This window comes from Pangasianodon hypophthalmus, chromosome 4 (assembly GCF_027358585.1).
Source record: "Pangasianodon hypophthalmus isolate fPanHyp1 chromosome 4, fPanHyp1.pri, whole genome shotgun sequence".
NCBI lineage: Eukaryota > Metazoa > Chordata > Actinopteri > Siluriformes > Pangasiidae > Pangasianodon > Pangasianodon hypophthalmus.
In genome coordinates this window covers 18,967,343-18,990,947 of record NC_069713.1, presented here as the reverse complement: position 1 = coordinate 18,990,947, position 23,605 = coordinate 18,967,343, and the positions used below count along the sequence as shown (strand labels likewise).

Below are 23,605 nucleotides of genomic sequence, written 5' to 3'. Positions count from 1 at the left end.
GAGTCAGTGTGAAACCAAAAATAAGATCACACAGTCACCAGTCAGTTTCCTGACAGGCTACTGCTTGACCATCTGCTGTCCATTCATGTATTGTGTATGTCAAAGAAACACAACTGACACCCCTTCAGAGCTGCCTACTGCACATTTTCACTCTAGGCAGGGATTACACACCAGCCAGTCCAAATTATAACTATCAGTCACTGAAATTTGGAGAAGCTTTGGATCCAGCAGGCACAATTAAGTACATGCTAGAGGAAAGATACATATCAGTAGCATATTTGGTGGAACTTTATAAATAAGTATCTAAAAATAGATGTTTTCCAATCAGGATCATTGTCTTGTTGTAGACAAATAAAAAAATTATTGATGTTTTTTAATTTAGGTTGTAGTGCTCCCCTTTGGCCACTTGGTGGTGTTATATCCATAGATGTGCAATGAATTATCTGGTGAAAATTTTATAACAAAAATTTTATTTAAAAAAATTATAACACTGTATTATATATTATAACACTATATTATAACAGTATTTGTTACAAATCTAAAAAATACTTTAAAAAAAAAAACCTAAACAGATGGCTACCCTGTATTAATAATAAGAAACTCAAAAACATTTTAGTCAAATGAGTTTGGAAAAAATATATATTTATTACACATGGCAAGTATAAAGCCATCATTAAATGCTAAAGATATGATTAAGCTGCATTGTTTTGCAAGTCCATTAGATGGAGCTACAGTAGAGTTTATTTTCAAGCACTACCAGTCTTCATGAGTGTGGCGTCATACAGACCAAATGAAAACTGAATAGTTTACATACATACATATATATATATATATATATATGTATATATATATATATATATATATATATATATATATATATATATATATATTTATTTATATATATATATATATATATATATATATATATATATATATATATTTATATATATATATGCACACACACAGTTACACATGATATTCAATGTTTTGTAGGATGTTACACATGATTTTATATATATATATATATATATATATATATATATATATATAATTATAACCAAGAGGTAAATGATCCACAAGAAAATTCATATTTATTAGTTAAATCTGACAGCTAATTCATTTAAGCACTGCTTCATCATTATAATGGTCTTACTCATAAAAAAAAGTCATTTTCAGACATCATTTCATACATATTTTGTGGGATTTATATTTGAGAACAAGCAGCTCATTTTCATGTTTTATTTGTTCCATGACTGATTTGCATGTCATCTATAAGCACGCACTTTGAGGCATAAACTGAATTTACTGTGTAGGCAGCTAATAATGTTTTACAATTTATTACCATTTTAACAGGTATAATATTAGGTGAAATGACAGGCTTTTGCCTGTGATATTGAATTCTGCTGGAGTAGTCAGTCTTTCTGCAAACATTAATTTGTACTTTTTCATCCATCTTGTTGTCCCAGTGAGCTTCTGCATTCTGCAGATAGCATTTGCTCATCCATATAGGATGTAGCTCCAATATAATTTCTATAATGGTGTTTGTAAAGACCTTCTTAATGGAAAAATCATGCTGCTTTTATGCATGGTATTAATACCATACTTTTTTCCTCACTGTGAAGAAGAAAATAAATAAGCTCTGTGTAGCATTATGAAATAAGTTAGAAATGCATCATAATGGGACATGTTGTTATAGGAAAATAATCAAAGATGTGGTGGTGTGATGCAGCACGATGCGAAGTTGAATTACTGCTATCACCACAGAGTAGAGTATTTTCTTATAACAGCTCACCCTAAAGTGTTTTATTCCTCTTATATGACAGCGGTTTGCCAACGTATAGAATGTTTATAAATTTAATAATGACGCATTACTTATTTGTTTATAGTTACATTACATGTAAAACAACTTCCTGTTAACACTTGGCTTAAAGCAGAGATAAACAGTTATTCCGTCACCAGCCTCTCTTTTTTCTCTCTCTTGAACTTAATAAGATATGTTACCAAGAACCCATTTACATATAGCTTTATCTCACACTGTTTCAATGCACTGACACTGGAGACTAATGTTAAATAAATAACTCCTCAACATATCAACAGTTACAGACATTTATTTAAAAGAAATCTGCCATACAGTCCATGTGCAAGTTGCTACTATACAAATGTTAACATATTAGAGCAAGCAAATTAATGTGAAGCTGCCTTGCAACTGAAATATTGACCAAGCCATGCTGTTATAGAAAATTATTCAACCTGACCAAACAGAATCGAGCATTCAGCAGCACTCGGATTCTTCCTTTTCTTTTGCACCTCTTTAATACTGCAAAGTCCAGACATTTCAGATTTCATTCAGATCACATTTCATTAGGCATATTCTATTTAGCAAAAATAATCAAAACTACAGTATAGCATTCTCCAGTGGGATAGGATTTAACTAGGAATATGTTTGAGAGGTGTGATTTCTGAACAACAATGCAAATCCCTGCCACGTTGTTAGATGAACTAATAACTTAGTCGCACCACATTAACTCGAAATGCAGTGTTTTCAGGTTGGTAATGATATTGTCAGCAAATAGACTGTCACCGTTTCTCTAAAAAGTAATCCAAACTTGTGCAGATGCTGTAAAACTCATGAATGGACATCTGAATTAGGCCTTAGAGGAACGCATGACTGTGTTTAGGGCTACACAGCCTAGTAAACAGTTCTAAATTTGTCTCCAATCTATTGATGGGGTGATTAAAGCCTAATAAGCTTACTCTGAGCAAAAAAAAAGTTTGGAAGTTCTAGAGTTCCCCCAAACTAATCTATATCAGCTATGCACATGAATAAAAAAAGTATGTCCCTGTGGTTATTGGTGTAATTTTTTCCAGTCGTTAAGTAGGAGCATGTCATACTATGACTTATTGCTGGGTTAGGGACTATTTAACTTTGGCAATAAGTCAATATTTTTAGAAAATCCAGGGCATAGGCCGACATGTGTGTTTCTCATGTGTGTGGCTTACATTGGAAATGACCAATGGACAATAAAAACACATATGTTCAAATGCTGTTCATAGACTTCGGTTCAGCATTCAACACAATCATTCCTCAGCACCTGACTGATAAGCTGAACCTGCTGGGCCTGAACACCTCCCTCTGCAACTGGATCCTGGACTTCCTGACTGAGATACCTCATTCAAACCAGATCAGGAACAGCATCTCCAACACCACCACACTGAGCACTGGGGCCCCACAGGGCTGTGTGCTCAGTCCACTGCTGTTCACTCTGCTGACTCACGACTGTGTAGCAATGCACAGCTCGAAACACCTCATCAAGTTCGCCGATGACACGACCATGGTGGGTCTCATCAGCAAGAATGACGAGTCGGCATAGAGGGAGGAGGTGCAGCGGCTAATGGACTGGTGCAGAGCCAACAACCTGTCTCTAAATGTGGACAAAACTAAAGAGATGGTTGTTGAGCACAGAATGACCACTCTCCGCTGAACATCGGCGGCTCCTCTGTGGAGATCATCAAGAGCACCAAATTTCTTGGTGTTCACCTGGTGGAGAACCTCACCTGGTCATTCAACACCAGCTCCATAAAAAAGAAAGCCCAGCAGCGCCTCTACTTTCTGCGAAGGCTGAGGAAAGCGCATCTCCCACCCCCCATCCTCACCATGTTCTACAGAGGGACTATCGAGAGCATCCTGAGCAGCTGCATCACTGCCTGGTTTGGGAATTGCATCGTTTCAGATCGCAAGACCCTTCAACGGATAGTGAGGACAGCTGAGAAGATCATCGGGGTCTATCTTCCCTCCACTGCAGACACTTACACATCACGCTGCATCCACAAAGCCACCAGCATTGTGGATGACCCCACACACCCCTCTCACATACTCTTCACCCTCCTGCCGTCTGGCAAACGGTACCAAAGCATTCGGGCCCTCACGACCAGACTGTGCAACAGTTTCTTCCCCCATGCCATCAGACTCATCAATACTCAGAAACTGGACTGAAAGAACACACGCACACACACACACACACACACACACACACACACACACAACTGTACATCCTCCATCCTCTTTGCATTTTGTTTGCACATTATGCTGCTACAAATATTTATTATACTGTACATAGGCTGCTACTTCTTAAGTTCTTCTTATACTTCTTATACACCTACAGCAACTTATATTGTACTCTTTGCACTATTGTCACTGGATTCACTTTCTAATAGAACTGTGTACTGGTCGGCGCTGCACTGGGATTTACTGTGCCCATTGTCTATCCCAGTAGTCATTGTACTGTCTTGTGCTGTCTGCACATGTTTGCACTTGTGCACTTTATGTATAAATTTATGTAGTCCCTTGTAGTTCTGTGTTGTTCTGTGTTTGTCTTATGTAACACCTCGGTCCTGGAGAAACGCTGTTTCGTTTCACTATGTACTAACTGGCTGTATACGGTTGAAATGACAAACTTTGACTTGACTTGAACAATGCACAGCATTGTTTCCTCTTTCAATTCAGACAGAATCTGTGTAGTCAGACGCTTTAATGCTTTAAATGACGGGACTATGTTTCCGACTAACCTTTTTTCCCCATTGGTTTGGAGAAAAATCAACTACTGATGAAATAATTGTGCCAACAGAACTTAGCAACTACACTATGTGGCAGTGTACAGTTGAATAGCTTTCAGTTTGTGTAAAAGGTCAAAAGTGGTGTCAGCATATGCGGGAGCAGAGTTTCTCTCCAGGTGGGATATAATGGTAGCCAGGACAGACTTTATCATGGTTTCTTGTGAGTTTGAAGTGCTAGCCCAAACAATTGCCTGACAATTAACTTTTGACACATGGTTTCTTCTGTCTCTTTTGTTCTTATGATCTGTGCATAGCAGCTTCTTTTCCTAATATATGACTTGGTCTAGGACCCACTATTTTCATTATATTCACAAATCTAAAAAAAATCTTGTGCATGTCTACAACAATGTTTTGAGGTTGCCTTTTATTGCTGGTTATTTTTTGCTCAAATAGGATTTTCTTGGATATCAGTGTACCAAGTAGGAGAAAAAATACAGTAGATAATCTCTGTCACAGAATAGTACATTCTGTGTGTTTTTAATGCATCTGTCATATTTTGAAGGAAAACGGAGTTTATTATATTGAAGTGCTAGTGGAAACACAACTTCTGAAATTACTCAAATCAAAGCAAAATTTGGAGACTAAACATGTCTTGGCTGATGAACATGGATGATAATTCTTATTAATTCTGAAATTGCTTAAAGGACATTTCATAGTTTTTCAGTTTCAGTTTCAGAGGTAAAAAAAAAAAAAAATTCAAATGGCTCCTTCCACCAGTATACAGCAGAATATGACCATATCAACAGAACAAAATTGCATGAATCCCTACATATGACTATTATACTATATGACTAGTATATGTCTGTTTATCTCATTTTTAGCATTTGTTTGGCCTGTACATTGTGTCACTGAGCTAGCCCTCCCTTAAAGCCATTCCTTTTCATGAAATTCATGTGGCTTTTTTTTTTTTTTTTTTTTTTTTTTTTTTTTTTAGAATAAAGTAATGAAACCCACAACCCACCCCAGCAAAATTTAATTGGTCGAAGCTGACCTTCAGGTCATTAAACTGGACAGTTCTAAAGGATTCGCTCAATATATTGAATTGAGCTTCCAACCATTACTCTACAGTTGTAATGTACTGTCCTGACTTTACATTTATATGATCTGCTTACGAGGTCCTACGTAGAACTGAGCACTCGTCAGTACCAACACGAGCATCTGCATTGAGCAATTAGGCACTGGAAAATATTTTAAACAATACAAAATATTACAATAAATTGGAGTAAGTAGTAAAATGCAGTAGTTAAACCAGAAAGATGGTCTCACAAAAAGCCAAGAGGGTGGTTGTTTTTTGCATAGTCTTAATTTCATATGTTGGCAAAATCCAGATATTATTTATGTATTATGCAAATCTGAAAACAACCACTGAAGTATCATTTATCAATTATTATTGTAACCAGCAGATGAACTGATTAGATTTTGGAACTGATCCAATCAGGGTTAAGGTCATAGCAAGGTCAAATGTCTGAAAAAGTTCTTCAGTAGCTTTGTTTCTGTTTGAAGTAATTTTAATTTTCAAGGAATCTGAGGCATGCAAATGAGTAACAAGAAGGAGTAGACTTGTTCGGGATGGAGGCATCTTTATCGACACTGTTGGCGTCGAGCTCTATTTGTGTTTTTTTAACCTTAATGCTCAACAAAGCAGTTCTTTTTTAGGAATGGCTTTTGCGATAGTGTTATCCATGCTGAGTGGTTCACGTTCTTGCAGCAGTTATGCTGAATAATGTTTCAAGCTCTTGAAAACACCTTTATCAGCTGCAGGCTGTTGTATGTTTCATCCCATTTTGTTGTAAGGGCACCCCACTGCCTCTTTTTGCCTTTTAACTCTCACTACTTTCATTAAGCTCTTGCCCCAAAGAGATGATTTAGTTTTACATATAACTGTGCTGGGGTGCAATTCTTCTGCATTCATTTCCCACTCCAGACAAATTCATAACAGATTACTCCATTATGAAATAGTTGTTCAAGGTCTTACTCAATAAAGTTAAGCCCCAGCTCAGATTTTTGATTGATGTGTGTAATGTAGCCTGAATATTGCTAATCATGAAGGCTTGTTGTATTGCTGATGCCAGTAACCTTGCTTAGTGACATGAATACAAAGGGTCACTTGTCTGGTATTTGTGGGCGTATTGAAGATGGCCAGGCTATTGATCCAGCATGACTGATTTGTGTTGTGATGATCGGGTAAACACAGCTGTTATTTCTGTATGAGTATCCATGTGTGTGTGCCATTATGGTTGTTTGGTCCGTCTCATTAAAGCATCGCAGTGCTCAAATGCTGCACATTGACTGGTGCCTGCCAGAATGCAATGTGTTTGATTTTCTGAATATTTGCTCAATCAAAATTTTGACCACAGATGAGTTGACAGGGAGACAAGGGCAAACATTTGCATACCCTTAGGACAAAATGGAGAAGACAAAGATTTATATTTATGTTAAATTTATGTTTATACCAGCAATAATTTAGACATTATATTTAGCACTTCATTTATTATCACAAGTAACCAAAATAGTCAAATACTATATGTGAAGATATTAATAGTGAAAAAAAAATCTAAATAATATGAGTTCAAAATTTCTCCCTTTCTGATAACTATTCTCTAACTATGGAATAAAACATGACAGAATGTGGTATTGTGGGTAAATAATCAATGCCGGCCCAGCATGAAGCGGAGTTACCATTACAGCTCCGCCCCCAATAACAGCACATCCCAAAGTGTTTTAATTCCTCTTATACCACAGCAAGCTGCCAATGATAGAGTAATACATTAAATATTGTTATGATTGAACAACACCTCATACTTCTAACAGCTTATATTAATGTTTAATGTTAGAACATCAGTGAGACGAGTTAGTTCCTGTTATCACTTATGCTAAACAGTTGTTCTCTGTAGCCTAAGCCCCTCTTAATGACATCTCTGTGCTGACTGCCAGATTTTTTTACCTGTTTTAACTCTCCAGATGTCATAGACTGCCTTCATCAGATCAGGTCTTGAGACTGAGTGGGTCAGTGCAAAACTATTTCAAACTATTTTTCTGTTCACACCTTATGTTTTGGTTTGTTGTCTTTTTGCATTTGATTTTTAATATTTTTGAACTGTGTCCATGTGAATAAATTGTAAAATAGAGGCGAATTCTCCCTTTTTATTAAAAAAAAACATGGATAACGCAATTATTTTCTTTTCTTTTTTTTAATGTGCTATGATGGTATGCATTAAACACATCAGTGTAGACAAAGACAACATCCAAACTAGGGTTATTATTCAGTAGAGATATGATGCTACATTGGTTATTTGCCATGACTACAAACACAAATAAATTAATAATATGCTAATCAGAATAATATATTTTTAAAGTCTCCTGAACCTTCTAGAATGCTTGCAGTTTCTCTCTCTCTCTCTCTCTCTCTCTCTCTCTCTCTGTGTGTGTGTGTGTGTGTGTGTGTGTGTGTGTGTGTGTGTGTGTGTGTGCGTGCAAGCCTTTTAATCATCCACATTTTATTTCTATCAATTATCTGGCCTTTCTCCCACACACAAATGTCAATTAATATGCCTTTTATCTCACTTAAATGCACACTGAATATGTTTCCATATTCAGAGGAATTTAGTCAGAAGGCTCAGCTTTCAATCAGAGATCTCCCCAGAGTCTGCCTGCTGCAAATCAGTTGAACTAAGACGCACAGTTGCAGATACAGTGTGCTGATTGTTAATCACATATTCAGCAGGTGTGATGGAGGTATTAGTGATGTCTGTGTGATTAGTTCCTCATACACAGCAGGCACAGATCTTGATACTCTACCTCTCTGAATCCTAATCTAAATGTCTGTAGTATTCTGTTATTTCAGCCATCTTTGTTCCATATCTTGTTTGTTCCCTGCTTTCTGTGAAGAGCACAAAGAGTCTCTCTCAGTGGAGCTGCTGTCCCAGTGAGACAGATAGAGATACATGTCAGTGTTATCAAGCTGCTGATCCTGCTCTCCAGAACCAGGACAATGGTGAATCTTTAGTTCGTTCGCTTCTCATCATCCTGCTGACAGCAAAACATCAAGTGCAAGTGCAGAGCTAAAAGTGTTGAACTCAAACTAATAATAGTAGCACTAATGTTTATCTCTGAGCACAACAGATCAGTGGAATTGAACTCAGTTCAATTCATGTTATTTATATAGTGCTTTTAACAATAGACACTGTCACAGAAAACTGTATATAAAATTTAAATTTACATTTATCCATTTATCGCTAATGAGCAAGCCAGAGGCAACGGTGGCAAGGAAAAACACCCTGAGGCGACCAGACGAAGAAACCTTGAGAGGAACCAGATTCAAAAGGGAACTCATCCTCTTCTGGGTGAAACCGGATAGTGTGATTGTAAATCATTACTCTTCTATAAATGTATACTATAAAATCAAGCAGTGCTAAGTGTGTTAAAAGAACTTGAATATGCACGTCATTAGAGTTTTAACTTTAAGTCTTGTATCAAAATGTTCAAGGATTCAGAGTGTAAAGTGAACATCCACAGCCATCTTTAACAAAAAAAATGTTTTTTGCATAAATGTGCAAAAGTTCCTGAACATACAATTTTCCCCCTGTGTGTGTGTCTGTGTGTATGTGTGTGATGCAGAAGAGAAAACAGTGTGTACTTTTGCAACGCATTGTGTATGCAGCTCTGGTCAGGGCAGCAACAGATCATAGACTATAATTGCTCGCGTTTCACACTGGGTGCCTTTATAAATATGACAGACTAATTTTAATGTTTCCTAAATATTGAAGACCTGGTCCCATTTGCATACCATAACAGGTATTACTGAGTGGCATGTAATTAGTCCCATAAGACTGCCCAACTGGTCTGCACACAGCTTAATGACCCTATTATAGATTCTCTTTCATGTCATGTAGCTGTCATCAATATGATGAATGATGTTTTGTGGTGCTGCAGTTCCTCATTTTAGAACGTAACATTTTAGAGCATGACACTAAACAGCTGGGTGCTTTTAATGAATTTTCAATGGTATGATTTGAAAGTATGGAGTGGAAAGAGACTCAACTAAACTGTGCTTGACTCAGTATGTTAAGTATGTCAGCTGAAAGCCTAATCCTGACACGCCAGATTAAAAAAAAACTACACTTAAAAGGATTTACTTGGAAAGTAAATCTATCTGTGTGGTCCTCAGTTCAGTCCTGAGCTCAGGTTACTGTCTGTGTAGGGATTCACATGTTCTCTCTGTGTCCACATGGGTTTCCTCCAGGTTCTCCAGTTTCCCCACCATCATATTTTACAGAGTCTATCAGGTGCCATTCCTTGTACGCATTCTCGTTTTGTTGTCAAACATGCCGATAGTGCTCATGACCAAAAAAGTTGATTTTGGTTTCATCTCACCATGACACGTTATCCTTGTTCAAGTGCTGAATTTTGTTAGATGCCCTCAGGAGGGACTTCTTTATTGTAACACTTACCAAACAGCTTGTTGTTATGAAAGTGATATTTGACAGTTGAATTTGAAACCTGACATCCACAAAAATTAAGCAAACTCTTTAAAAACTGTGATCATTGGACTGTTTTTCCAAATTTCCAATAGTTTCAGACATCAAACCTACTGTTTGGCCCAAACTGTGCTTAATGGAATTGTTAACTGATTCTGTATTTCATATCTGTTACCATTTGTTTCCTTTGTGTTGAAATTTATTTGTTTTTCCCATCCATGGTAATGAATGAATTTGTTCACATGTAAAGGGATTTTACATGTGTGCAACCCCATATTTATTCCTCAGGGAAAAAGGATATGATAATAACCAGTGTTCCTGGGGACTGAGAGCAAATGAATAGAATTACAATTTAGTTATTCGTTAGGAGTGTCAGTAATTTGGTATCTATATTTTGAGAGAAAATATAATAGATTTGATATTATAGATAGAATATTATAGATTTAGTAGCTCTAAATCATATTTTTAATTAGAACAAAGCTAACTAGTTTATCCTATTGTTTGAATGGAGAAATGAATTATGCTAACGCTTTTGTAGGGTGCCAATAATTTTGGAGGGCACTGTTTGTACGGCAGAGTCTGAGTTTCTACATAGTTCTATAGTTCTATCATCTTAGTGGAATGAAATTGTGCATTTGGCTTGTTGTATTATTGGTGTCGCTGTACATAAGACAGCTACCAAAAGGCTTAGAGTTCATTCTAGAAGTCTTCACTGTAATAAAAGAAATTATGTAAACACCAGCATACGTTCAGCTGAGGGAAATGTGAGCAATAAAATTCACTTTACTGTAGCAAACCTTTAGATGGTAGTCAATGAGTTTTATCATCAATGAGAAAAGAAGAACTTGTGAGAAACTGAGCTCCTTTTCATCTAAAGAGGTAAATAACTGCTGGAGCATGCTAAGGTGAGATTTTCTGCTCAGTCAAGCAGGCATTACTGCTACAGATGCTACCAGATTCCCTTTCTGAACTCACTCTGCCTTAGAAGTAAGATCGCAGCGACACTGGTGTAGCTCAGAATCAAACCCTGTACTCTGAAGCTGTGAGGCACCTGCATCACTGTGTCACCCATGAGTTTAGGTTTTTTTCCCCCTATACTTTAATCAAATTCAATTTAGTGCATAGGGTTTAGTAGATTTTGCCATTGATGTTGTAATCAAAAAAGGATTACAAGGTATGATTACTATTCCCTCCTGTCTTTATGAAAAGCAGAAGTGTAGGTATAGCACAGAGCTTTCTTCCCTCTACCATCCTCTTTGGATTAAGTGCTGATAAGAGTCACCAAGGACAGGGTAGCCTTCAGCTACCATGAAAATTTGAAAGACCTCCAAAAATCTATTCCCTGAGCATCATTAATCAGAAAACAACAACTTGTTATCAGAGGTGTATAAGAGGTGTATCCTGTGCTGGATGGTGATAAGAACAGGATAGTTTTCCGTTAACCTTCTATGTGACATTTTAAGATATAACCTTTAAGACATTTCCTGAAGGGTAAGGCCTGTAGGAAGCCTGTGGCATGAAGACATGGAGTTTGAGTTGGACAGAAGATAGAGGTGTCCTGTGTTACAGAAATGTAGGCTGTCATAAGTAAAAAATAAATTCTTTCTGTCTACAGATTACTGAGTTTTTATTTATCTATATATTGCAATGCATTTATATCTATTTTTATGTTATATGAATTCACTGGATTTATTACAAATTATTTTGTCATAATATCCTAAATTATCATAATCAGTGTAAAACCCTAGTTGTCTGTATTGTTGAATAACCAATTCCAGATTTATTCTCCCTTTGCTGTTATAATAATCTCCACTCTTCTGGGAAGACTATCCATTAGATTTTGGAGCATGGCTGTGGGGATTTGTGCTCATTCAGCCACATGAGCATTAGTGAGGTCAGGCACTGAAGTTGGGCGAGGAGGACTGGGATGCAGTTCGTGTTCCAGTTCATCATAAAGGTGTTCAGTGGGGTTGAGGTCAGGGCTCTGTTCAGGCCACTTTTCTTCCACACTAACCTTGGCAAACCATGTCTTCATGGTCTTTGCTTTGTGCACAGGGGCACTGTCATGCTGGAACACATTTGGGCCACTTAGTTACAGTGAAGGGAAATCTTAATGCTACAGCATACAAAGACATCCTGTACAACTGTGTGCTTCCAACTTGTGTAACAGTTTGGGGAAGAACCACATACGGGTGTGATGGTCAGGTGTCCACATACTTTTGGCCATATATCTTTTGTATATTTATTTTACTTTACCATAATATGTGATAACACTATTTATTGTTTGAAAAATTTGTAATTATATATTAAAGCTGACTTCAGTGTCTGCACTTATCCTTGGAACAGAACACACACACACACACACACACACACACACACTTACTGGTTTTTAAGTCTTACGAGGACTTTGCCGGCCAAACCAGTTGAAACGTGGTTTAAGGGGACCCACCTTTCCCTTTGTGCTACAGCAATGCCGTAAACATCAAAAAATTTGGTTTTTTTTGAGCAAGACAAATTTCACTTCAGATTTCTTCTACGCAAAATTAAACTCTTAAACACAAGACCTGACATTATGGTTGCATATAAGGACCGTCTGAGAAGCTCCCGCCTCCGACAGAATTGGTACTTATAAGGTCACACCGCTTTATCGGGACATCAGTTTAACAATACACAAAAAAAGACTTTACACTGTATTAGAAGGACAGGCATGTTTTATTGGTACTCGACTTAACACAAACACAAACATGACCGCATGGTGATTTACCGGGTCATCTGTGACTTAACAGAACAAGTCCTTCTATACAACAATTACAGAACATTAAGCAACTCAGGTTAGGGATACTACAACTGAGCACTTAAAAAACATAACTGTTAACTGTTAACATAATTTTTAACTCTGTTAAATACAATCCCCTCTGAAAAGCAAGTTCAATTATATTGTTTTTCCTATACCTAGACATCTGGGTTTAAGATCAAATGACGAATATAAAACGATAGCTCAGAATTTTAGCTTTTTTTCCTGATATTTACATTTTTTAAACATTTTATTTTCAAGTGATGAAGTATGTTGGAACATGTGACTGGTGTTTCTTGTTGCCCAGGTGTATCCTGTTAAATTGATTGTTTAAAGAATTAGTAGCTATGAACAGCTACTCTTGTTTTGAGCGATGTATATGGGATGTATGTATGCTGGCTTGATACAGTTATTGCAAGCAAGGGATATGAACCAAATATTAAGTGTTGTTTAATTTACTTTAAGAGAATTTGTGCCTATACCAAAGGTGCCATGTTTTAAGCTGTGTAACACAGATATAAAAATCAGGAAATGAAAGCTGAAATTCTAAACCATCATCTCATATTCATCTTTTGACCTCAAACCCAAACATCTTCAGCATATAGCAAAAACAGACTAACTGAGCTTGCTTTCTGTTACTTTCAGAGGAACCTTTATGTAGCATCCCATCACGATTTTCAATTACATTGGGATTTCCTTTTAAAAGTTATTCCCCTGTTTCGAACAAAATCTCGTATATTTTGTGCTGTACGGCCTGCCAGCACAGGATCCTCAGCAGCCTTGCACTGCAGACACTCTGCCATCGTGGCCAGTTTTCCTGTGGTTATATGAGACTTGAAGTGTTTCATGACAGCCATGACCTCACGTTTAGACCACTGTGTTCGTACCGTCTTTCTAGACCTCTTTCTAGTGCGTTCAGTCTCTGCTACAGTATTGTCCTGCACCACTGCTAAACAAACAAACAAATAAAAAACCTATTAGTTTCAGAAAAAACTCTGAATGCTGAGATGTCTAGATATTGGGGGCTTTTGTTAGTGGTCAAATATCCAAAAAGCTTGCTGTTATATGAAACATAGACATGGGTATACACCAAGCAGCCATAACATTAAAACCAGGTGCCTAATATTGTGTAGGTTCTTCTTGTGCCACCAAACAGCTCTGAGCCGTTGAGGCATGGACTCCACAAGACCTCTGAAGGTGTGCTGTGGTATCTGGCACCAAGACGTTAACAGCAGATCCTTTAAGTCCTGTAAGGGCCAGAAGGGCTAAGCTTCCATCCCCATGAGCATCAATGCACCTTGGGAGTCCATGACCCTGTCTCTGGTTCACCAGTTCTCCTTCCTTGGACCACTTTTGGTAGGTTCTAGCCACTGTATACTGGGAACAAGACCTGCTATGTTGGAGATGCTCTTACCCAGTAGTCTAGCCATCACAATTGTTGATATACTAAACTAAATCAAATTAGTTGATATACTAATATATCCCAACCCTCGACAAACGCCATCGTAGAGAAATAATCAATGTTATTCACTTCACCTTTCACTGGTTGTTATGTCTGATTGGTGTATACAACACGTATCAAAAGAATCAATTAGATTGTGATGTTTAAAATTGTGAACCTTATAGCCAGCTTATTGCACATAAAACAGCAGGTGCTCTATGGGACATGGGCAAAGCATCTGTGTTTGAGACTAAACAAACAAGTATATAAATATGCACATCATACAACCATAAAGACTGGGAGATATGATGACATAGAGTTTTGTTTCAAATTAAAATAGGTTAAAAAAAAGATAATTATGAGTTATATGACTAAAACAAAACCACATATATAACTTAGAAAATACAACCAGAACATCCAGCTTTGGCTTCTTTTGGTGGGTGATCCTTCTGCATCGCTATAAGAAGAGATTACCACATTATTCAGCATACACAAACAGTGTGGACTGATCACGACCCAAACAATTGGGCATGTAACACATCAATATGTTAGAAAAACCTACCAATCTGCACTGGTGCACTCATAGACACATCCACATTCTCACTTTCAGTGCCATTCTCAGATTCACTTCCATCACTGCCATCAGTGTTGATATGATCTTAAAAGCAGAAGCAAAAATGAATACTACAGAATATTTCAACAAGTCCCTGACTATGTTCCTTGAACATGATATTAAGTAACAGTCTTTACCAATCTGATTGCCTAATATTAGCCTAATTCTACATAGGACACATTAGGACACCACAGGACCTTTAAAACTGTTCCCCTTCTAAAATGCAGATGCATACCTTCAATTTCAATGTCATCAAGTGATTTGCCTTGAAGTTCAGGAAGAACCCCTTTTTCCATGGCCAGTAGGAGTTTTGATATTTTAGCTAGCTGAGTTGTTGCTTCTGGGAGCCTGTAGTATTCACGATGTACACGGATGTCATGTCCCAAGAAGTCTGCAACTTGATCCAATTCATTGTTTTTTAGGTTAAGAATTTGTGAGAGAGTGGCCACATGTTTACGCAAATGTGTTGACCTAAGATGTTTTGGATTTTGAGCACCACAATGAGATGCATAGAGTCTCAGGCAGTCCTGGCCCCTGTAAGGGCTTTGGCAGTTGGGTCTGGCAAACAAGAAGGAATTGGAATCCAGTACCCCACATTCCTTTCTTTTACTGACCAAAAGTGTGAGTGCATCCACCATGTTTGGTGTAAGAAGCACAGCGACTTTCCTCCCCCTTTTACCCCTGATCTCAACCCTGCTGAAGTGGCTGCAAAGTTTCTGTTCAAATTTAGAAAGGCCCACTGCAACATCTTCATGAAGATGCGTGTTATCTCTTTCTTGGAAGCTTTTTGTCTGCATTTTGGAGACTTCCCCAGCACGTCTTCGATTAAAAAGAATTATTCTTGCAAGTGTGGTTTTAGCAAGTTCTGCATAGATTTGTGGCGATGGTGCCTTCTTCAAGTTTTCGGATGATGCATCTGCAATTGTTTCCAGGTGTTTATGAAGCAGCTGAACATCATGGGTAAATGGCAGCGTTAATGGCTTGTTAAATTTTGCTTCACTCAGTGAGTTTAAAGCATTGTGGGAGATGAGCTCTGACCACTTGCTGGTATACAGTTTTTTGAATGTTTCAGTTGACTTGATTTGCTCTTCATCCTCTGCCATTAAAGCTCTACAATGGATGATCTCACATACCTTTTGTAAGGTGTGCCCCAGTTTTAATGCTAGGCTAGGAGTTTGGTAGCAGTTCATTTCTTCATCATAGCCAGACACTGTTTTGACAGCTTGAACAACACTTGGAAAGTTGGCAGGTTTTACAGCTTCCTCAAGGCTGTGTATGTGAGAATTGCTGCGTAGAGTTAACAAAAATCTTCCAATTTCACGAAGCTTTTGTCGAATATATTCATATTTGGTAGAGTCATTTCCATGTTTATTGAAGAAAGACTGTGCTAGCTGAAGAATGCAGAAGTCATTGCGTACTACAGAGGCAACGTCATCTTCTTTCATTGCACTTAAAAGCTTCCAAACCCCAGGCGATATCTGGTGTGGGAATGTAGACTCTGCCAAGGCTGCCAAACCCAAAACCCTGGCCCTACCGTGGTGTTCATTTAGTTCTCCTGGCTTTAAAGAACATCTTCTTGCATGTCGCCATAGGTCTTTACGGACAAACATCGCTTTGCAGTACATGCAATGCACAAACTCTTTGGAATCGCAAATTCTGGTTGGTCTTCGTTTGACTTTGAGCATCCCAGTTCCTTTCTGTACAACATCGGAATTATGCTGATAGTTGCCCTTGTTTCTAAGGTTCTGCAGCAATACTTTACGTTCTTTTGAGTTCTTTGGCATTGACAGTGCTTTTGCAACTTCACCTTCTGCCATATGTGTTTTCAGATGACGAGAGATTTTTGACTGTGGTTTCCCACAAATATAACAGTAGTTTTTCTTATTTTCAGTACAAGAAATTACAGATGACTGAAGACACTCCTCAGCTCCATCCACTTTAGCCTTGCCCTCTGCCATTAATGATTCCTCAACATCTCCAAGTAAATCACTTCCACCAGCTCCCTCTCTTACTTCCAACAGTTGCTGGCTTGCAGATGTTCCAGTGACTGTTGTTGGCAGCATTAAACTGTCTGATGCACTGCCTAAAACTGCAACTTTTGATGTTCTGTAGGTCTCAGACACTTGCTTACCCTGAACTTTGCTTGAAAGATTATCTGAGGTTTGTGTATAGCTCGCTTCACTGTCATAATCTACATCAGTCAACTGCTCCTCATAAAGTAAACCAACTTCTTCTCTGGCCTTAACACACACTTTGCCCTTGCTTGCACCTTCAGGATTCAACTTGGCAATCTGGGAATAAATAGCCTTTCGTTTCTCCATATTCAAGGGGCATTCTCCTTGTAACTCTACTGAACTCTCAGATTCACTGTCTGACTGACTTTGGCACATATTCTTCATCTGATAGTGATTCATCCTCACCAGAACTTACTCCCTAGTACCAGAAAACAAACGATCACTAGAAATTGCACTTGCAAATGACTAAAATTTATATAATGAATTATAAATGCACTCACCCATGATAATGACTCGCTCTCATTCTTTCTAAGTTTTACAAAGCAGGACTTGTGCCAAAAACAATTGCAGACTGCAAAAGAGAGAGAAGTAAATAAGTAAGAATGTAAGACTTCAATACAAATAAAACTAAAAACACCACAACTGTTGCCTTAACTCAATATAAAAAGATGAAGCTTAGAATTTTATTAATAATTTTCAAACCTTATGAATTTATGAGACCAGGACCACTGTCTGGAAACAATGGGCCAATTGGACAAACCATACCAGTTATAAATTAACTGCCATCTTAAATACTGTAAAGTACATTACTGACCTTTGCATCTCAGACCAATCCATTTGAGTGATGCTACAGGTCCAACACATGCTGCACATTTGTTCATGCTCGAAACAGTTGTGAAGACCATTTCATGTTTACAATTCTGTGAATAGAATTAACAAAACTCATTTGACATCACAACCAAAAATATTTGTCTAAAAGTAACTCTAGTGGAGGAATAACATGGAAAGCAAAATCCATTTATTTGATGTTAGATGATGTGCACTTTGGGCATTTTCACAACTCAAATACAAATACAGACAAAAAGAGCATGCCTGTTAGAGGTTTTACTCTTGACTTTATATAACAAAAGCTGAGGTGACAAAATATTAAAACTGTATCTGGATATTCTAGATACTGCATCAGCATTCTCTTTCACACGTCTTCATTTTAATTCTGGATGTGTTTAAGTATGAGGCAATGGTGACAAAAAAGCAAAATGTACGTTTTTAAAACAAATCAAAAATGATCAAAATAACTGATAAATATAGGTTTTGATAGCAGAACATGTTGCTCACTAATGTGATATTCGACATACTGTATGAATGGCTTTGGTCATTACACATACAGTAGATATTTGAAATTATGCAACATGAAATAAATTATACAAATAATGAAGGAAATTATTGATGATGTATTCCATAGAAATTCATAAGCCAGAAATAATGTCTATCCAGCAAACTTACTTTTTCTGTTTTCTCACTTGGTGCTATTGTATCTTTTTCCTCAGGCCCAGATTGCTCCTTCACAATGGCAATCTGAAATATTAGACAACAAAATGTTAAGGTTACAAATTAACCAGGCTAGGATTATTTTCTGTTTAGTTTAGTGAAATTAGCAGGCAATGGGTATCCTTTTGGACATAATTAATCAGAAGATGATCTCAAAATTACCTTTTCTGTCTCCTTTCTTTCTATAGTCGTCAGCACTGTTGTAACCTCAGTAATGGTTCCAGCTGTATTCTAAAAACAAAAATAACAAGAGATTTCTATGATGATAAACCAGCACCCAAGTCAGATCAATACATATTTGCAGTGCACCACTCCCAGTGAGACTGAAGAAGCAGATAAATACCTAATAATGTATATGGTGTTCATGATATAGCTTCACAAAGTGAAGTCCCTCGAGACCAGGTTTCTGTCAGACGCTTTACACACAGCTGCTGATGTGCATTTACTATCACATGTCTACAAGGTCCCTTTAATACCCAGTGTACTGATAAACCAGTGCTGTGCCACACACAAGCTGATGAACACAGAGTCATCATATAAATCAATACTGTCCTCATATACCATGTACTAGTCAAACACACTGACACACACTAATATTCCTCTGGTAGAGGATCCTTATAGCATAGTTCCTAAAGGTTCTCATTAGACACAGTGTTCTCATAAAACAGGTCTCGGCCATACACATCACATACACACACTAACTACATTCTTAATATAGTGCCTACAACTGCAGACACTTCTATCTCTGTGCTCAAGAAATGTTTCCAGTGCGAGGAGCAGCTCACAGACACACTTCACTATTACAGTGCACCAGTCCCAGTGACTTTAAACAGACAGTGTACTGTGATTAAAAACTCCCTCAAACTCCGCAAACTGCACAGAACAATTAGGGAGATAATTAATCAGATGATGATTTCTACAATTTACCTTTTCTGTCTCTCCTCCTGGAACATCAGTCTCCAACTTGTCCATCACAGACGTCAGCTCTGATGTAACCTCAGTGACGGCTCCAGCTATATTCTAAAAACAGACATCACAAAACATTTTTCTCATTTCACACTTGTTACACACACAGTATTCCCAAGAAGAATTTGGAATCAGCGATTTTCTGTAACAGTTGTGCTGGAAGTTTCCAACGAGTTTCAATCAACAAATTTTCAGTTCATCCACAGTAGCGCATCAGCAGTCTTCCATCATTGCATCTTTCAAATGCTCTATAGGGTTTAGGTCAGGGCTCTGGGAAGTGTTCATATGTGCACTGTATATACAGTATAGTAGGGAAGTGCACTGTATAGATGGTATACTATTTATACCCATATAATGGACATCCATCAGTGATAATGATGCCCCTAAAAACAGTGCTGTAGCTGATTAACTCATAACTGCACCCCACACACTGTAACGTGTGTGTCACTGCTGTACTCACGGTAGACCACATATATACTCAGTGCTGCTCCTATAATGGTCCCCTACTACTGAGGGATGAGAATATAACACACTGCACATAGTAAAAGGAATGAACTCTAGTCAGTAACTATACATCTGTTAAATGCCAATTTAAGATAATGTATGTGGTGTACATGATATAGCTTCACAAAGTGAAGTCCCTCGAGACCAGGTTTGTGTCAGATGCTTTACACACAGCTGCTGATGTGCATTTACTATCACATGTCTACAAGGTCCCTTTAATACCCAGTGTACTGATAAACCACTGCTGTGCCACACACAAGCTGATAGGGGGATCATTAATCAAAACATGATTTCTATAGTTTACCTTTTCTGTCTCTCCTCCCAGAACATCAGTCTCCAACTTGTCCATCACAGACGTCAGCTCTGATGTAACCTCAGTGACGGCTCCAGCTATATTCTAAAAACAGACATCATAAAACATTTATTATTAATAAAACCAAATTTTCAATACTTATTATTCAAGCTTGTAAATTGGGTATAGAATTGTATATGTAGAATCAACAGGTTTTAATTCATTATATATTTCTGTAAATGACCTGTTCTGTTTGGTTGATGGCTGCCTGGGTATCTTCGGTCACAGGGGTAAAGGGGTCTGCCTCAGAAACAGCCTACAGAACAGGTTAAAGAGCAAGACGAAAGGCATGTATTAAAACTGGAGCACTGCTTGGTTTCAGCAGACCATGTTAGCCAACTTCCAATTCTTTCACTGACTACAGGATACCTGGTGCTGTGACAGAGACTGATTGTCTTTCACCCTCCTGGCCTCACTCAATGCCATAGTGCTGTTTTCCTCTGGTGGCAGTTGGTGTTCTTCAGCTACAATCTGTGAAGATTTGTTATGACAGTGTAAAATATTGGGAATATAATTAGATGATTGTAGCATGTAATGATTTGTAAGTTATATTTGTACCGGCATGTTTAAGCGTGGCCCAATAACACTGAATAGTTCAATCTTTAATACCTTATTTCTCCAAGGCAACTCAGAATTGCCATAGTCGTATGTGATTTCTTCTCCAGGGTCGATGCTCCTAGTCGCAAATAAACACAGATGAGGCTTTCCCTCTACAGTGATTATTTTCATTTTGCTGTTTGGGCTGATGTGGTCATCATTGACAAGTCTCCCAAGGGAACCATCTTCTCTGGAAGCATCGACACTGAAGCATGATATAAGACAACACATAACATCTTGTGGCTGCACAGAAGACCTTTTCAAAACTTTATGCATTAGCATGATCTTACAGAAAACATTATATGAAGAACAATGCAATGTTATACATACCATAAGAGTCTTCCATTGAAACGGAATTCATACATGAATACTTTCATGGCATCGTGATATAACTTCTGTCGTCGTTCACATTCAGCTTTGTTTATGAGTTGTCCTCTGTACTCCAAAAGAAAATCTCCCTTATCAAAATGAACACAACTGAATACTCCACGTCCTGTATGAGAAAGCACAACACCTGTTAGTCCAGTGTTTATTCAAACCGAGCAGCACATCTGCAGTGTTCTCTAACGTCCTGATGCTCCTAAATAAGAATAATAATTTTTTAAACAAAAAAAACTAACAAAGAATGACATATTAAGACTTACCTATAAATGAATTTATATATTTCACATCAAATCCCTCCTTGTCTTTGGCAGCAGATGTGAAATATTCAGCCTCCTGTTTGGGATTGTCTCTCCTCCTCCTCCTCAGCTTCATCTCACACAGTCTGTACACCGGACGCTGTGTGTCCACGCACAACTCATCCTTAGTACTTTAGTTCATTTAGTTTATACTTAAGTTTGAAGCCTTAAAACACTTTGGTCTGTATATAGGTTATTGTTATATAAATGTAAAGCAATGTAAATTTCCTGTGAGCCTACCGAGGGCTCCATCAGTGATGCTGAGGGATGTGCTGTTACTCTGCTGTGACGTCACCGCAGCACCAGCACACACAGCTGATAAACAAACCACACCACTCTCATTTATATACTATATATAAAAATATATAATAAATATATATAGTTATTTAAAGGTGCGAACTAGCTTATTTACGAGGCGTGTAGAGACTGTCAGGGGTCAGAGAGAGTAAAACCCGCAGCTGCAGCATGATAAAATGTTAGTGTTAAATCGCGCGCCCCCGACGCGCGCCCCCGACACGCACTACAGCGGCGCGAGCTAACAGGAAGTGGTGCAGCCAAACTAAGCAACTGCAGCTAACTAACAGTTAATAGAGTTGGCTCCGGGATTAATAAAATAACACCGAAATAAACACTTCTCCAGTCTCCATGCTATTTGTTGTTTACCGGTTGTTGCTTGTGTTCAGCTAACGCAGGCCACTCGAAACCATTTGAGCTACAAACCATACACCCGCACTGTGTTCCGGAAGAGATGATTTAAAGATCAGCGATGTCGCACATTAGCATTAAATATCATTAGCAACGCTACCATGCTAATTTACCGATATTTCCCGTTTATATTAATTAAACCAAATTCACATAAACCATAACCTACACTTAAACTCATTCATTAAAAATACATTTGCCAAGTTTTTAAAGTAGAGAATTCTATGATTATTATGGTAACTAGCAGGATTTTTAAGATATACTCATTAGACTAAACATGTACCCCATTCTCATGAGCATAATCTTTTATTTTTTAATCTGAATATGTATAAACTAAAGTAAACGTGCATTTTGCAATATAATCATATAAAGTACATTTAATAAAGTGTATAAAGTTAATTCTCATACCTGTTTTTTAAAGATTGACGTATTATGAGTTCCGCATGATGACGCGCTGCACATAGAGAAACTCCGCCCACAAACCGAGACACGTGACATGAATGACATCGGCCGCAGCCAATCAGAGCGCGAATTAGGCGAGTCAGCGGTAGCCAATCAGAAGGCTCAAATTTTGTGTGAGTGTGTAAGTTGGTGCAATACCAAGACCAGACTAAAGGGGGCGCTATATTAAATTCCGAGTTAACACTGTGTAAAGTCAGTTTCAGGGGTATGTGGTGTAAGTGGACTTCGACCGAAACTTTGAATTTTAGCTTCTTTTACTTAGATATATATAGATATATTAGAGGAATTATGGGGACACTGTCCCTGTCCTCATAATTCCAAATGTCCCCGTAGTGTCGGTACGTAATCAGGTCAAAAGTCCTCATAAGCCACAAAAACCAACGCACACACACACACACACACACACACACACACACACACACAGGACCAATACAAAACTGCAACAAATGACCAGCAGGGGGCAGTAGTTAAGTATTCTAGGAAATGGTCAATGGCTATTGATATGTATTAGCTTGGGAGGCAGAGGTAATGATTCACTATCTTTGGCTTGAAATCAAATGAACCCACATGAACTGACAGTTTCTATCGGTTTTGTCTTTTGCCTAATGAGGATAATTTGTGCAGAGCAGAAATGTTTTTTTTTTCTTTCCCTTGCTTATTATCTAGCTTGAGTATACAATCTGTAAATGGAAATGTCAGGGAGCAGAATCTCCATTTAATTAATTAATTAATTAATCTCCATTTAACTTGAATTTATTTACAAAATATGAACAAATAAGATTTAAATAAGACAGAGCTCAGTCTGAAAATCTTATATATACACTGTAGTGCAACTGTAGT

At 37.7% G+C, this 23,605-nt stretch overlaps 3 protein-coding genes across 11 annotated transcripts in view; 1 reads left to right on the top strand and 2 right to left on the bottom strand.

Moving 5' to 3' along the window:
• Window positions 1-23,605, top strand: part of kcnip4a (potassium voltage-gated channel interacting protein 4a) — a 148,718-nt gene that overhangs the window by 86,375 nt on the left and 38,738 nt on the right. The gene's annotated exons all lie outside the window — the stretch shown is intronic.
• Window positions 12,446-18,631, bottom strand: LOC113526219 (uncharacterized). 5 transcript variants are annotated; one of them, XM_053233450.1, is made up of 6 exons: window positions 18,458-18,614; window positions 17,769-17,874; window positions 17,455-17,525; window positions 14,889-14,984; window positions 14,736-14,783; window positions 12,449-13,834 (listed from the first exon to the last, which is right to left on the bottom strand). In XM_053233450.1, exons 3-6 carry the CDS (start codon window positions 17,456-17,458, stop codon window positions 13,563-13,565), a joined length of 420 nt encoding a protein of 139 aa, XP_053089425.1. In that variant the 5' UTR covers window positions 17,459-17,525; window positions 17,769-17,874; window positions 18,458-18,614; the 3' UTR covers window positions 12,449-13,562. The 5 variants fall into 5 exon arrangements, 3 of the variants coding, with proteins under 3 accessions (XP_053089424.1, XP_053089423.1, XP_053089425.1); XR_008301627.1 differs by lacking the exon at window positions 14,889-14,984 and having other exon boundaries at window positions 13,772-13,834; window positions 18,458-18,630; XR_008301628.1 differs by lacking the exon at window positions 14,889-14,984 and having other exon boundaries at window positions 13,817-13,831; window positions 18,458-18,631.
• On the bottom strand, window positions 17,490-23,172 carry LOC128318212 (inactive histone-lysine N-methyltransferase 2E-like). The gene is made up of 11 exons (XM_053233686.1): window positions 22,712-23,172; window positions 21,566-21,701; window positions 21,252-21,414; window positions 20,934-21,126; window positions 20,694-20,795; window positions 20,509-20,580; window positions 20,277-20,369; window positions 19,430-19,522; window positions 18,665-18,733; window positions 18,458-18,529; window positions 17,490-17,525 (listed from the first exon to the last, which is right to left on the bottom strand). Exons 1-11 carry the CDS (start codon window positions 22,808-22,810, stop codon window positions 17,490-17,492), a joined length of 1,128 nt encoding a protein of 375 aa, XP_053089661.1. The 5' UTR covers window positions 22,811-23,172.